Genomic DNA, 16,687 nt, shown 5'->3' on the forward strand with positions numbered 1-16,687 from the left:
TGTTTATTCATCTTTCATAGGAACTCAGGACTGCTGTCCTCTTCAGGTCCCATTATCTGTGAACCACAGTGATGTTCAGGTGAACTAATCACACGGAGGAAACACTGGATTCTGTTTTAACACACAAATAGATATATAAGAATGCAGGTGATAACAGAAGGTCACAGGATGATGGACGGACGCAACCGTTACAGATTTCACATCAGTCATGTGACTCCACTGAAAGGTACATGCAGTCATCGCTGTAGAAAACATTGAGTTATACTTATGAAAATATATGAGCTGAGAGCTTTTGGCCATTCATACAGCTGGCTGGTTTTGTAGAGATGGTTCAGAGAGGGGGCGCAGGGTCTGTGATGTATTTTTGTAAGTTATCACAGACATGCTCCTGCGCCTGGCAGGAAGAGAGAGAGGGCCGCAAACAGGACGGACTGGAATGTGCTTCCTGCTGGCCAATGGAGCTGGACAGGGCAGATTTCTTGTGCCATCGCTGACTCACACACACACACACGCACGCACGCACACACACACACACACACACACACACACACACACACACACACAACAACAAAACTTGCTTCCCATGATCTTAAAGATTTTTGATCTGAAGGCTTGAATGTTTGGAATTACATTACATCATTACACAAAACAATTATTACATTTAATAGTGGGTATGAAACAGGTTTATAATTGTTAACTAAAAATACTTAAAATAAAATAAAAAATATATATATTTATTTTATTTCAGCTAGTTCCCAAAGCAAAATGTATTTTTGTTTAATTTGTGTAATAAAATAACTAAACTGAATAAAAAATCAAATCTAATAAAAATTTAAATTTTTTTTAAAACTTATTAAATGTATTGATTTATGATGTAATTTATGATTTTAGAATGTATATTAAAAGTAAAAAAAAAAAAAAATAGTATGTCAATGCTCCTCTTTTATAGTGGATATGAAAACTACAATCATACACATTCCTGTTACTTGAAATAAAATAAAAATATAAAAAAAGTCAAACTTATTTTGACAAAACATTTATCATTTTCAGTTTAGTTTAACATACTGTACTAAAATAAACTAAAAATGAAATTAATAAATACTATGTAAACAGTTTATACACAGAAACAAATATATCTATATTTATATATATATATATTTACTCTTTTATACTTTAATTAATGTTAAAATGGCCAATCTAGAAGTAAAACTGCAGGTTAACATGCAAACATTCAAAAAATGTGTTTATTAAATCAGCTGTTTGAGAAAACATCTATAATTTTTCATTTTAGATTAACTTTGTGTACTATAAGGAATATAGACAAACACAAAAATTAAAAAAACACAATAAAATGACTCAAATTTTAATTAAAATTAAAATGCTCTTCTTCAGTTCACAAAAAAAAAAAAAAAAACTTTGGACACCTCCCATTTGAGGAAAAAAATTATAAATTAATAAATGCCTCACATGTAGATGCCATTCCGTAAGCATTAAATAAAGCACTTCTGTGAGCCAAACACAACCCAAAGAAATGCAGATCAATTCGATGCACTTTATTTGACTGCAGTAGTCCTTCACTCGTTCCTTGATGGATTCAATGAAACATTTAAAGTAAATGAAGGGGAGGAAGATGATTAAATGTGAGCGATGAACGTCTTACGTAAGCGGTCGCAGACCTGCATCTCAAAACATGATTACTGCTGGCTATAGGTGAGCAAAATGACTAGCGCAGGTACGGTTCATGACTTGAAATATGAAATATTAACATTGCATGTCCTTGTAAGCTTCCTGATTAAATTATGAGGAGCTGAGAGCACACAACAGGACGGGTCTATCTGAGTCATCAGACCCAGCCGCTCTCTGCAGGCCTACTTCACAAACAAAGGCACAGTCATTGAACAATGTCTAATGATATTCTAATAAAACCGGCTTTGGTAAACAACCTCGTACCTTTTAAGAAGATTGAATGCCATTGATTCTCCTCGCTCCATTAGAAGAATAACAAATAGATTTTATATAATAATAACACATCTTTTTGGTCACAAATAGATGACTAATATGTCGGACGGCTGCTTTTTTTGTCCAGCAGAGTTTTCAATGAAAAACTGTGACACAATCATTTGAAAACCGTGTGTTTTTGTGCAGGTGGACACTTTAAACTTTATTTATTTTTATTTCTAACACTGTCAGAAGCTAATGCATGCTTAGTAAATCAGCATTGTCATGATGTCATTTCCCTGTGGATTCAGAATAATTAGTCGCAAGGCATTTATAGTTCATTTAATTATTAGTAGACAGGCTACTCTAGAATATTACAGATGAAGGGCTTTGATGAAGAACCTTTAACATCGATGGAAACTTTGCACTGCACAAAAAATAACTATTCACTGAAATAACTTTTTTTTGGTGAAATCATTGCAAAAAAAAAACAACTATTTTTTAGAGTGTTTGAAAATGCTAAAGGACACTTTGATTGGGAGAGAAATGAACATTTCAGAACAGGTTTCTCAATATTGCGAAGGTTTATTACAAGCAGCATGAACGCAAGCAGTTCAATCTCCTGTAGCGCGCTCTCGCGGAAAAGATCAGCATGGCCCTCACAGTTCAAACGAGCAGGAAAGCACATCTTGGCTCCTCAGGAGCGCCTCTCTCTGGACCCCCAGAGGAGTCTCCAGATCAGAGACCTGGAAGCGCAGCACGTCGATGTCCGAGGCGCCGAACCTCGCGCGCACGCGCACGCGCTCGTGCATGTCGAACTGGACCAGCTTGTCCCTCATCAGCGAGAGAGTCCACAGAAACCTCTGGCGCAGCTCCGAGCGCAGCCGCTGCTCCTCTTCATCAGAGGAGGAGGAGGAAGAGGAGCACAGCGCGATGAAGCGGGGGGAGCTCGGGTCGAATCCGCGGCTGTTGGGCTCCGGTCCTCTGGGCAGCCGAAGGACGCTCACTGCAGTCTTCATACCGCTCCGTTAAACACCTGCTTAAATCATACACACATCACGAACTCTCCTGCGGTAAAACTGACCCCACGTAACACACCTGGAGCAGGAGCTGCTGTTGTTTACCTACCTCATTCAACACGAGCGCATCTCAACAACATCCGGCCGGAAGAGCCTAGATCTTCAAAATAAAAGTCATCCAGCAAGATACAAAGAAGTCTTTCAGCAAAGATGCGTTGTATTTATTAAAAGTGACAGTAAGGACATTTCATGCAAAAAAAAATATATTTCGATTTCTAAAAATGCTGTTCTTTTGAACTTTCTATTCATCAGAGTAAACTGAAAAAAATGCATCATAATTTTCACAAAAAACTGTTTTCAATAAAGACAGTAGATTAGAGAGGAAAACGCCACCTACTGTTTTCCCCAAAATAACCACAAGATAAAGTCAAGATACAGTTTTTGTAATGTAACTATGGACTACTTTGACAAGAGTGATGAAGTATTCACCATGAAGCTTACAGGTGATGTACCAGAGAGAAAACAGATTTCACACTAAATCATCTCATTTACAGTAAAAAACACCGTATGACATGAAAACAGTAATACCTGTAGATAGGGAGTACATGTTGTTTAAGACAAATATTATATTTTCAGAATGACATAATTACAATCAAATGTATTCTAACTAGTTGGTTGAATAGCAATATTTGGACTTTATATTTAAAAAATTACCTCAAGTTAGCATCAGGTGGCTAGTTAGCTAGCCAGTTAGCATCAGATAACAAACATTTTTGAAAATCAGCTATTATAATTTTGTAATTCATAATTTTTTGATTATGTTCTTTTTCATTTTAAGCTAAAACTGCCTGTACTCTGATGTTGCAGTAAATGCATTAAAGCTTTGTAAGACTGGGGGCATTTTACACCCGCCATGGGGCAGTTTATCCCACCTGTGGGGCAGAACGCCTCCTTGGTACAATGAGTTTGCTAAAAATCGAATATCATGAAAACTCTGGATATTTTTCATACTTGGTTTATGATTTATGTCATTGTAACTAAAACTGACAACTTTTCTGAACACATTTCTTGCACAGTCCTCAAGCGGGGGTTTCCCCTACTCTACTCTAATGTTGGCGCCGATAACTTTGTGCTACAGGCGTCCCGATTTCAAATCCCGCCCCTATCTCTCTCTTACTATGACAGTAACAAGAACCATTAATGATAATCAAACACCAATAATATTTGAGCAGCAAATCAGAATTTTGGAGATTGCTGAAGGATTATGTGGCATTGACTGCTGAAAATGCATGCAGGAATAAATTCAGGCTTAATTAAATAGGATAAATTAATTATTCGTTATGCATATATATCATACATACATAATTACTAATTATAATCATCAAATTTAGTCTTTTTAAAATCTGCCCTCATCAAGATCTCTGTTCTCATTTTGTTTCTCTATCCCCATATTTCAATTTCATATTTTTTTCTTGTTTCATTAATATTTAGTTAACAATTAATAATAGTTAATGACTAATTATAAACTTTAATAACCAGAAAATAATAGCATATTTTTGTCTAGTTAAAATCTGCCTTGATCAAGATCTATATGCTCTATTTTTATTTTTTACCTTTTCTGTATTTCAGTGTCTATTTTACTCATGTTTCTTGATTTAATCATTGATTATAAAAATGAATTTCTAATCCTTTTTTAAGCAAAATCACCAAACCAGGCATCCTAACATCTTAAAATTATGCCATTATAGCAAAAACAGGTTTTCTACAATGGCATAACATGAAAGATTAGAATTAATTTTGAGAGCATATTAATTTAGTAACTGCAGAATGCAAAATCTTCCCACAGTTTAATCATTTCTAGACTTGTGTGTTTTCGACCGCACCCATTTCTCGTAACTGAGGGGAATCCCAGCAAACTAGACAGACAAAATGTCAATGGAAACTGCTACTCCTTTAGTTTCATATTTTGTAATATAGGCAATTTTATTTATATAGCACATTTCATACACAGTGGTCATTCAAAGTGCTTTACATAAAATGAAGTAAAATAGTCATTAAAAAATAAATAAATTATAATAATAATCACAACAATAAAAAAGGAAAAAACAAAACAATAATCACAACAATAAAAACAAACACTCTCAAGCTTTGTTCAAACTCTTCCGCACTAAGTGAAAGAAACCTTCCAGAACACCTCACTATTCCACTACTTCACCCCCTCCTTACTGTGACCATCATAAACCAAACAAATACAACTCACAGGTCCTACTTTCAGCCGATTAACAGCACACTTGCCTTTCTTTGCCCACATTCTGTTTAAACTTTTTAAACGAATCCAGCTTCTAATGTATTAGAGAAGATAGTGCCCATGTTAGTCATTTCGTCTAGTTCATGTGTATTTATGGGTACACAGAGCAGTTAAGATAAATCAGGCAGGTTATTTGTGAATCTGTCTTTGGTGGCTGGAACAATAGTTCTGCCCGGACGATAAAACGGAGCCATATAACTAATATCAGTAATACGCAGCATGCACGATACAAGGAAATGATCAGTAACATCATCACTTTGAGGTACGATATCTATATCGGTAACATCATCACTTTGAGGTACGATATCTATATCAGTAACATCATCACTTTGAGGTACGATATCTATATCAGTAACATCATCACTTTGAGGTACGATATCTATATCGGTAAGATCAATTCCATGCGATATAATTAAATCTAGCATATGATTAAAACGATAAGTGGGCTCGGTGACGTTTTGCTTCACTCCAAAAGAGTTTATTAGGTCAGTAAACGCAAGTCCTAACTCATTATTTGTATTATCAACGTGAATGTTAAAATCTCCGACAATTAGCAGTTTATCAACATTAACCAACAGATCTGAGAGGAAATCTGCAAATTCTTTTAGGAAATCTGTATATGGCCCTGGCGGTCTGTACACAGTAGCCAGAGCAAGAGACAGGAGAGATTTCTTTTGCATATCTAACAGTGTATACAAATATTGGTTTAAGCCAGGTTTCAGTCAGGCAGAGTTATCTGTGATCATTTCATTTACAATAACTGCTTTGGGTGCGAGTGATCTAATGTTTAGGAGCCCAAGCTTTAAAAATAGTTTTTATTCATTTATTTTGTGTTTTTCTGGTTTAATCACGATCAGATATTTTCTAGATCCTGCATTAAATTTCTATTTAGACCTCGCTATTCGGGGAACAGACACAGTCTGTATAGATTGGACAACGCAAGTATCTTTTAAGTGGGTAGAACAAAAGTCATCATAGCAGTTATTTGAGAATTGGCTTACTAGTCAGATGGAGCGTAGCGTCCTGGAGATGTTGTTTGATAGTAGTTCTGCTCCGACTCTGCTGGGGTGCAGGCCATCAGCACGGAAAAGCCTAGGACGCTCCCAGAAAAGATTCCAATTATTATCAAAGAGCAGTTTCTGTTCTTTACACCATGACATCGAGAACACGAGCACCGGGGAAACAGTGAGTGTGCACTTTACCTTCAGCTATCGTAGCACGGACGATGGAGTCTCCGACGATCACAGCGTCACGTTCCGTCTCACGGAGGGGAGCGAAGCGGTTCCGTGTGGAGAACATCATCTTTGTTTCCAAATGCAATGACTTCAGTTTTCTCCTTGTTTAACTGAAGAAAGTTCTGGCACATCCAACTATTAATTTCGTCAATGCATTGGCACATCTCACATCTATAAAGCCATGCATTGACCAAACTGTCAATAGTAAATCCAAATGCAACTCAAAGCTACACCCATTTCTTTCTTTACGTCCTCTTATTCTACTCTCTTCCTATTCTTTTATTATCATTATATAGTAAGAATAGCCATTAGTTATGTTGGTTTGCATGATGACACATCGCTTCCGATCGCATGAACTTCCTCAAACCTCTCATGCTTATCTTTTGCACTGAAGCAGTGCCCTCAGACAACAGTGCACTCTCTTTTCAACTAAAAACCACTGTAAGTACTGATCGTCTCACTCTATACATCATTTACTGTCTTAATCGTGCTTTGAATATGATAGAATTATGATATTAGCTTGCAGTTTACTTTGTAATAAGTACAAATCTACTAATATCCAGACATAAAAACTGAAAGTGATCCAGGGAAAAGTGGAACAGATATTAACTTTGAGCTTATGACTGTGTGCATGTCATGCATTGTTTTTTTCTGTTGTTTGAAAGTTACTTGTGTGCATACAGTATGAGATGTAGTGTGCAATACATTATGAGATACAGTATTTATTTTTAAATATTGTCTGCATATGTGCCTGTTGTAGTTTATATCCTTGAAAGGATGGAGAAGAATGGAGGAAAACCACGTCAGCAGAATGATGGGTAAGTCTCTGTTGCAGTTTATGATGCATCGTCACTATCAACATGGGGAAGTAGTGGACAATTATGTAACACAAAATAAACGTTTTGATGTGCTAGCAGAATTTCAAGAAGATACTGATATTATGACAGCTAAACGTAGAAGAGTTTCATCTTTTTCCCCAGAGGCTCAAAACAAATGAGTGTTTATTGTCATTCAGCTGTGACAGTCATAGCGAAACACAATCGCATTTCTCTTGGTGTTAATTTTACATTAAATCTTGAGCTGTGACATTTATCACAGCACACACAGGATATTGCACAACATTACCACATATGTATATATATATATATATATATATGCAATGTGTGGTGAGATATTACACTACAGTACATATCTGAAAAGAAAAATATATAATTGAAATACTATCAAACACTATAATAATATCTACATTACACACACAGCTGTATTTATTTATAATATAATATTCTGTGTGTGTGTCTATATCTGTGTGTGGTTTAAATGTTTATTCAAAATATAAATTCAAAAATACAAATAATTTCAATGCAACAGTTGATTTATATTTAAATGGATAGTTCACCCAAACATTAAAATTATTTGCTCACATTCAAGTCATCCTAGGTGACTTTCTTCTTTCAGATGAATACAATCGTAGTTGTGTTAAAAATGCCCCGACTCTTTCAAGCTTTATAATGGCAGTGAATGTCTGTTGAGATTTTGAAGTCCAATAAAGTGCATCCATCCATCATACAAATTGCTCCACAAAAATGTATAAATGTTTAGTTAAAATGTAATGTATTTAAATGTAATAATTTAAATTTAAAACTCAGCGACACCATGTTGTTTAAATGACTGTAATAATGTAATAATCTCATCAGATGCTCTATAATAATGTTATCGGTGTATATAATAAAGAAACTATGTTGATATGCAATAATTAAACACTGTAATGTATACTGTATGACAATGCATGTTTATGTATGACAATTCATGTATATATATATATATATATATATATATACACACACACACACACACACACATATATATATATATATATATATATATATATATATATATATATATATATATATATATATATATATGTATTTATATATATATATAGTTCTATTTGTATCCCAAAAAAGGACCAGAAAACATCTAGTTCACATTCATTATTTTCGTAAGAAGCTGCAAGTCAAGTCCAGTCAATATTATTTGTATAGTGCTTTTAACAATGCAAATTGTGTCAAAGCAGCTTTACATCGGCTTGATATAAAGCTGGGTGGCTTTATATCAGCTTTCCAGTATTTAGACGGGGAAATAGTTTGTCGAAATAGTGTCATTCTCCTCTGGCCAGACAAAATCAGCAGTTTAAATTCAAGCAGAATCAGACTCATCTGGTTCCTGTGGTCTTGTCCCGATGGCTGTCTTGGAGACAGGGTCTTCACTGGGGATCAGTCTCTGGGGCTCATCTAGGTGTCCTGGCTGTAGAGGTCATCTCTAGGTGCTGATCCACCATCTGATCTGGATACATGGCTACGGTGACCTCGGAATAAGAAAGAAACAGACTAATATTAGTGTAGATGCCATTCTTCTAACAATGAAACAAGTACATCGGGTGTTATGGAAAGTGTTCCCGGTTCCGGTTCACCTAATTAATTCAGCCTAACAATCCTTTAACGGATTTGAATTATAGAAATGCGATAGTGTATTATGTGTAAACCAGGTTAAAGAGATGCGTCTTTAATCTAGATTTAAACTGACAGAGTGTGTCTGGTTCCCGAACAGTGTTAGGTAGATTGTTCCAGAGTTTGGGCGCTAAATAGGAAAACGATCTCCTGCCCGCAGTTGATTTTGATATTCTAGGTATTATCAAATGGCCAGAGTTTTGAGATCGCAGCGGACGTGAAGGACTATAATGCGATAAGAGCTCACTCAAATACTGAGGTGCCAAACCATTCAGGGCTTTATAAGTAATTAGCAAGATCTTAAAATCTATACAATGTTTAATAGGGAGCCAGTGCAGTGTTGACAGAACCGGGCTAATGTGGTCATACTTCCTGGTTCTAGTAAGAACTCTAGCTGCTGCATTTTGAACCAGCTGGAGTTTGTTTAATAAACGTGCAGAGCAACCACCCAATAAAGCATTACAATAATCTAGCTCCGAGGTCATGAATGCATGAATTAATGTTTCTGCATTTGATATTGAGAGCATAGGTCGTAATTTAGATATATTTTTAAGATGGAAAGATGCAGTTCTACAAATGCTAGAAGTTTTTCGAAGGAAAGATTGCTATCAAAAAGTGCGCCTAGCTTCCTAACTGATGACGAAGAATTTATAGAGCAGCCATCAAGTATTAGACAGTGATCTAGGTTATTACATGCAAAAGTTTTTGCTCCAATAATTAACACCTGTTTTTTCAGAATTTAGCAGTAAAAAATTGCTAGTCATCCAGTTTTTGATATCAACTATACATTCTGTTAGTTTTGCAAATTGGTAAGTTTCATCAGTTTGCGAAGAAATATAGAGCTGGGTATCATTAGCATAACAGTGAAAGCTAACCATGTTTCCTAATGATATCTCCCAAGGGTAACATGTAAAGCGTGAAAAGTAAGGGGCCAAGTACTAAGCCTTGAGGTACTCCATACAGCACTTGTGATTGGTATGATCCCTCTTCATTTACTGCCACAAATTGATGGCGTCAGATAAGTACGATTTGAAGCATAACAGTGCACTTCCTCTAATGCCAACATCATTTTCTAGTCTATTTAAAAGAATGTTGTGGTCGATAGTGTGAAACGCGGCACTAAGATCCAGTAGCACTAATAAAGAGATAAAACCACGATCAGATGATAAAAGCAGGTCGTTTGTAACTCTAATGAGAGCAGTCTCAGTACTATGATATGGTCTAAAACCTGACTGGAAATCCTCACATATATAATTTTTCTCAAAGAAGGAACATAGTTGTGATGATACTGCCTTTTATAATATCTTTGACAGAAAAGGGAGATTCGAGATCGGTCTGTAATTAATTAATTCTTTGGGGTCAAGTTGTGGATTTTTAATGAGAGACTTAATAACAGCCAGTTTGAAGTTTTTTTGGGACAAATCCTAATGACAATGATGAGTTAATAATATTCAGAAGAGGATCTATTACTTCTAGAAGCACCTCTTTTAGGAGCTTAGATGGAACAGGGTCTAAAATACAGGTTGTTGGTTTAGATGATTTAACAAGTTTATACAATTCTTCATTTCCAATAGAAGAGAATGAGTGGAATTGTTCCTCAGGGGATCTATAGTGCACTATCTGATGCAATACTGTGGCTGACAGCTGCATGGTTACAATTTTATCTCTAATAGTTCGATCTTGGAAGTAAAGTAGTTCATAAAGCTGTTCATAAAGTCATTACTACTATGCTGCTGGGTAATGTCTGCACCTGCTGATGTTATATTTTTTGTTAATTTAGCCACTGTATTAAATAAATACTTGGGGTTCTTTACATCGTCTTAAAAAGCAAACAAAGCATATAGCAACCAAACCATCAGCCTTCAACACTTATAGATTTGGGAACAAAATGTATAACCCAAAATACATCTGAAACCTTCTATAATTTTAGAGATGGAGCTTTGAGTTTCAATGATTCTATATCACTAAATATAAATATAAATATTTTATTCAACCATTTCCCTTAACAGTTTCATTATTTTCTTATTCAGTGTTTCTTGTTTTCGCATCAATTTTTGGTCCTCATCTTAAAATTTATGTTCCTCTGATGTTCCAGGTCTTTTCTTGGTCCGGTGGCGCCGCTCCACTTTCTCTTGTTTTTAAATGTTTTGGCTTTCTTCCAACTGCAATCCTTTAATGATCAAATAGTCAAAATCAATATTTACCTTACTTGGGTCAGGATTACTGTTTCCAGTAGATAATTGATCAGGAAACAGTAATCATGACCCAAGTAAGGTAAATATTGATTGCAGTTGGAAGAAAGCCAAAAATATTTAAAAACAAGAGAAATTGATGCGAAAACAAGAAACACTGAATAAGAAAATAATGCCCTTCTCTCACAATATATATATAAATGTATTTTAATAGTTTATTTAAAATACAGGAAACAAAGTTTTGTTGAAGTGCTTTAATCTTTGTCCCATTAAAATGTGTCCATTTATGCAACGAATGCTTCTTAGTATTACTTGAATATTATATTATCTCTATAACTGTGTAATATTGCATTTCTTTGCATCATCAGGCCGGTTTCGTCAGCATTTTGGAAAACAAAGGAATGATTCGGATCAAGTCAAACCATGTACATGTTCTGAGACGTGCTCCTCCAGACACTCCAACACCAGCAGCTCGGCGTGCTCCTCTTCCTCCTCCTCCCTGAAATCCTCCATATTAGCCAAGCCATCGCCCTCAGATCAGCCTCTGCCCTCCGTGCTCTCCTCCCCCTTCTGCTCCTCTCTCAGATATGACGTTTTTGTGTGTCACAACGATGAGGACAGTGATCTAGCACAGAGTCTGGCCTTTTTCCTAGAAGCCCCGTCTAACGGCCTGCGCTGTTACCTACAGGAGCGGGACTGTCCAGCAGGAGGCGCCGTGTCCACTGAGCTGTTGCAGGCCGTGCAGGACAGTCACTGCTGGCTGTTACTCATCACTCCAAACTTTGTAAAGGATGACTGGTGCTTGTATCAGATGCACCAGGTCCTGTCTGAAGGGCCCATGTCACAGAGGATCATCCCAGCTGTAGTAAACATGCCCAGATCACAGCTCCCACTCGAACTGCGCTTCCTCTTCACTGTGGATCTGAACACGAACAAAGAGTTTGGATACACTCTAGTCTACAAGGCGGTGCTTCAGTGTGAGTATTCTGTATCTACACAAGTATTGGAGACTCTTAGTGTTTGCAGGTTCGGATCCCACAATGCACTCAAATTGCATTTAAAATTTCCACCCATACTGAGGAAAAAATAAAATAAAAAATAACTCAGAAATTGCTAGTAAATTTCACAAGCAATTACAAAACTGGCAAGCACACTGAATTGAAATTTAAAATTTTCAAGTATAAAAACCAGGTTTATATATATTTATCATCAATAAATCCAATTAGCTTTGATCTCATACACTGAATGCTTGTTCCATATTTGATCCATGTTCATACTTTTAACTGAATACATTTCTCATAATTAACAGATCCATGCTGATTCTAAGCTATTGGAACGAATGCATTCCAATTTTGATTATTTCATTACAATCAAATAAATGCAAATAGTTAATGATATGCCATGCCATTTTTAAAAAAAATTTTTATTTTTGAGTGCAAAAATCTGACCCGTTTCATTTCTGTATGTCTGACAAATATGCATTGCGTTAAGTTTATTAGTTTGTTCATTTTAAAATGTTGTAATGCACATGGAATTGTTAAATGCAATTCAGATACATGAAACAATTTAGGCCTAAATGTTTTTAAGTGTGGGGGTGATCAATCAAGACATTTGAAGTGATTGTTCACAGAACAAGTACATTCCATCATCATTCACTCAATCCCATGGAGTTACAAACCTCTGTGACATTTTTTATGTCCATAGAACACAAAATAAAACTCTTAATAAATCATGTTTCCTGGCCATTCTTTTCCATACAGTGAAAATGAACTGTGACACTCAGGTTGTAGTTGCTCACAAATGCACTTTATCACAATTGCTTTGCAAAACTATAGACAAGATGAGAATAAATGGAAAAATAAATAAATAAATAACTTGAGTGAACCAGGAGTAGCACAAAACAACCTCACCAAAGAACGACGTTACATCAAATTAGACAAAACTAAAAAAATACTAAAATATTAACCAATGAAAACAGACAATATAACAAAAAAACGTTCAAATTATTAATAAAAATATCACTATGATGCAAATCTGTTCACAAAAGGAGATATTTTGCAAAATTGAAGGGTGATACTCTCGAGTTTCAAACAGGACAAAAAAAGTACCATGAAATAATCCATATTCCAACTCCTGTGCTCTTTTCAACTCTTCTGATGTCATGCAATAGCTTTGAGTGTACAATTTAAATAATCTGTCACTAACTGAAAGTTTCACTTTCCTTCTGAGGTCTCAAATATCACGCTTTTACACAATCAAACATAACCTAACACACTTTCTTTCCCCCCTCCCGTTTCTGTTCTCTCATACAGTATAGTGGAAAAAGTGCTTTACTCTTCTGGGTTTGTGCAGCCAAAAAACGTCTTTCATGAAACAGAGATAAAGCCTCATTTCTGTAAACCAGATGGGAATGTTTATATTTCAGACTTTCCCACACTGATTTTGGTCGAGCCTTGTAGATGTTTTGTCACATTTGGAAACAAAATATAGATTTTCAACAATGTTTTTGCTTTTTTACAGATTTGAAGGACATGTCTGAGAAGGAAAAGTCCAGCAGTGCATCTCAGTCTGACGCTTGAGAACAGACTCAAACTATAAACATTCATTGCATTGACCGCAATGACAAGATTCTTCACTTCCAAGAAGTGGTCCAAGCAGACAAGCTGTATCGTAACTCTGTATCTCCATCTAACGTCTCAGAGTTCTCAAAATGAAATAAAAGATGAAAATGTCAAAATTGGTTCATCTAACTACCGTTCAAACGTTTGGTGTCAGTAAGATTATTTTCATATATTTCAAAGACTTTTCTGCTCACCAAATCTGCATTTATTTGCCAAAAAAAAATACAGTAAAATTTGTAATATTGTGAAATATTATTACAATAAAAAAACGGTTTTCTATTATATTATATTTTAAAAATGTAATTTATTCTTGTGATGCAAAACTGAATTTTCATCATCGTTACCCCTGTTCTCAGTGTCACATGTGTCACATTTCTTATCAGAATTGTAATGCTTAATATTTTTTTTTGGAAAGTGTGATGCATTTTTTTCAAGTTTGCTTTAGTGAAGTGAAATTCATTAATGCGTGTCCTTGCTGATTAAAAGTATTAATTTCTTTAATAAACAAATAAATAAATATCTATTTTTGTATTACTTGAATTGGTGTGTATAAAACAATTTTTTATCCGTGTTGTTTATGAGGTTTTTGCACGGATTGCACTCCTTTTGTTTCCCATAGTGAGGGTGTCAACCCAGACATTTATGAAGATATTTATATTGTGTTAAATAAATCTTGTGAAACAAGCCCTAGCTTGCAACAGAAAGTTATAATACATGAGCTCAGACACGCTGGGGCATATGTTTCCCTTTCTGATTTTAGGTCAAAGTCAGATTAGAAGAAGAGCTTATGTAATATACCCAACAAAATATTATTTTAAAATTATTCACACCCACCCACACATGTGCACAGAAGGAAATTAAAGCAGCTACAGATATAAATGACAGTAATTGCATTTAATGTAATGCATATAATGAAGATTCACATCAGTATTAATAGCATATCTCATATGCAGATATTATGAACCACAGAGAGCTCAGGACTGGTTTTCTGCTTGTCGTGTGTGATTGAATTTTAAGATATTCCCCTGGCATTTCAATGCTTTCAGAAAGGCTTTAAGCCACAGTTGGGCATGCCATGTAAACCAATAGGACACCCCAAAGAACCGCAAAGGTATGATTAACCGTTCTTGGCAAATAACATGTCACATGTCGTAATACCCTCTGGCAAATGTGGCTTCAAGCGTTCAACATATTAAATCCCCAAACACTCTGTTTTCTCTTAGATCATTGTGAAATACTGCAGACTTCCCTTTGTCATTCAATAGCTGCAACTGTTGGAATCAGTGTACGCATGATGTGCATCTGAACATCTGAGAGAAACACCGCTGGTTTGTTGGGGGATTAAACAAGATTATGTTGCATTTAAAATTAAGATCACTCTGAAAGAGGCTAATAAAATGCTTATTTTTTCCTTGACATATGTATATATATATATATGCGTTTTGTTCGAACTCTATGAGCAATTTCTGAAAATGAAGGTACTCACCTGTACACTGTGCAAGATGATTTCCAAGATAGCCTGGTGACTTGAGTTTTGGCTTGGTTTAGGGGTGGCCCCGGGTGGGCCTTCATTATTTTAGTACATTTTGTTTTTTGGTTTACACCCATTTTGGTTCTGCATGTGCATGTGATTGATGCTTTCCTATTGTATTATTATATTTACTGAATCTATTAAGATACAATAACTTGAACTTATTAAAGTGTTTCAATAAACCATTAATTTTTCTAAATTCTTAGAAAGTGCATGCATATTGCTTTAGTAATATTTATTAGGAATTTTCTGATTCCAACAATATTTAAAAGATTTCTTGAAGTACAAGTGACATGAAAGTGAGCAAGAACATCATACTTGACACACAGCCCACGTATTGTATCTGCAGAGCAGCCTGCTTACTTTCCTTTCGTATGGCGATGGCAGATGAAGACGGACAATTAAATAAATCTTCCTGATAATGGTGACATTGATTATACGTTGAGTTGTAGTCAACAGGATCATCACCTGACCTAGCACTTAATGCTAATCCTGTGTCTTGTGTCCTGATTACTGCTTCATCGGGTAATCATTCCTGAATCTGTATTAAATGTGAGGAATGTAACTGATCTTCATTCAGTTAGCCTGTTCCCACTGACACACTCACACTCACACTCACTCACACACACACACACACACACACACACACACACACACACACACACACACACACACACACACACACAGACACACTCGCACGCGCACGCGCACACGCACACGCACTCACACACACTCACACACACACTCGCTCACGCTCACGCACACACACACTCACACACACACACACACACACACTCACACTCACACACACACACACACACACACACTCACACGCACTCGCACGCGCACGCACACGCTCACGCATACGCACTCGCACTCGCGCACGCGCACACGCACACGCACTCGCACACGCACACGCACACGCACACACACACACACACAGTTTAAGAGAAAGTGACAGACATAGCTATTGTGATATTTAAACAGAGTAAGGGCTACATAAGGTGAATTTGCAGCTTTAAATACATTTTCATAAAAAAAAATCAAATCAACCAAATTTCAGAAACTTCCTCGGCTCAAATTTTTGATTTTCTGAAGAAAGATGAAAGACAAAATATTAAATGTCATGGATGAATGTTTATTGAGTAATCCACTATTACTAGATTCAGAGCCAAATTACAGGAGGGTAAAAATGACTTCAGAAAGATGGCAGCATCATAAACATATTTTCACACAGAGATTGATAGGACTATTAGTAAAATCTGTTGACTTTAGCAATCTTGTGCAAATGGTGACCATTCAAAAATGGGGAAAGAGCACTTTTCAAGGTTTTTTT

At 35.9% G+C, this 16,687-nt stretch overlaps 2 protein-coding genes across 2 annotated transcripts; one reads left to right on the forward strand and one right to left on the reverse strand.

Annotated features, from left to right (window-relative positions):
• Positions 1-1,218: 1,218 nt before the first annotated feature.
• LOC306888095 (gem-associated protein 7-like) lies at positions 1,219-3,115 on the reverse strand. Its single transcript, XM_079446240.1, has 2 exons — positions 3,067-3,115; positions 1,219-2,974 (listed from the first exon to the last, which is right to left on the reverse strand). The coding sequence occupies exon 2, from the start codon at positions 2,955-2,957 to the stop codon at positions 2,598-2,600; it is 360 nt and encodes a 119-aa protein (XP_079302366.1). The 5' UTR covers positions 2,958-2,974; positions 3,067-3,115; the 3' UTR covers positions 1,219-2,597.
• A 3,775-nt stretch (positions 3,116-6,890) lies between these two features.
• On the forward strand, positions 6,891-14,358 carry LOC306888285 (toll/interleukin-1 receptor domain-containing adapter protein-like). The gene is made up of 4 exons (XM_079446483.1): positions 6,891-6,941; positions 7,261-7,318; positions 11,568-12,176; positions 13,720-14,358. Exons 2-4 carry the CDS (start codon positions 7,288-7,290, stop codon positions 13,776-13,778), a joined length of 699 nt encoding a protein of 232 aa, XP_079302609.1. The 5' UTR covers positions 6,891-6,941; positions 7,261-7,287; the 3' UTR covers positions 13,779-14,358.
• The last annotated feature ends 2,329 nt before the right edge of the window (positions 14,359-16,687 follow it).

The sequence above is a fragment of the Barbus barbus genome (assembly GCF_936440315.1).
Source record: "Barbus barbus genome assembly, chromosome: 22".
Classification (NCBI taxonomy): Eukaryota; Metazoa; Chordata; class Actinopteri; order Cypriniformes; family Cyprinidae; genus Barbus; species Barbus barbus.

Excerpts from the sequence above, each read along its gene's own strand:
- LOC306888095 (XM_079446240.1), bottom strand. The coding sequence starts at position 2,957 with ATGAAGACTGCAGTGAGCGTCCTTCGGCTGCCCAGAGGACCGGAGCCC.
- LOC306888285 (XM_079446483.1), top strand. The coding sequence starts at position 7,288 with ATGGAGGAAAACCACGTCAGCAGAATGATGG. Across the intron at positions 7,319-11,567 it reads CCACGTCAGCAGAATGATGG|GCCGGTTTCGTCAGCATTTT; the intron begins GTAAGTCTCTGT and ends TTGCATCATCAG. Across the intron at positions 12,177-13,719 it reads CTACAAGGCGGTGCTTCAGT|ATTTGAAGGACATGTCTGAG; the intron begins GTGAGTATTCTG and ends GCTTTTTTACAG.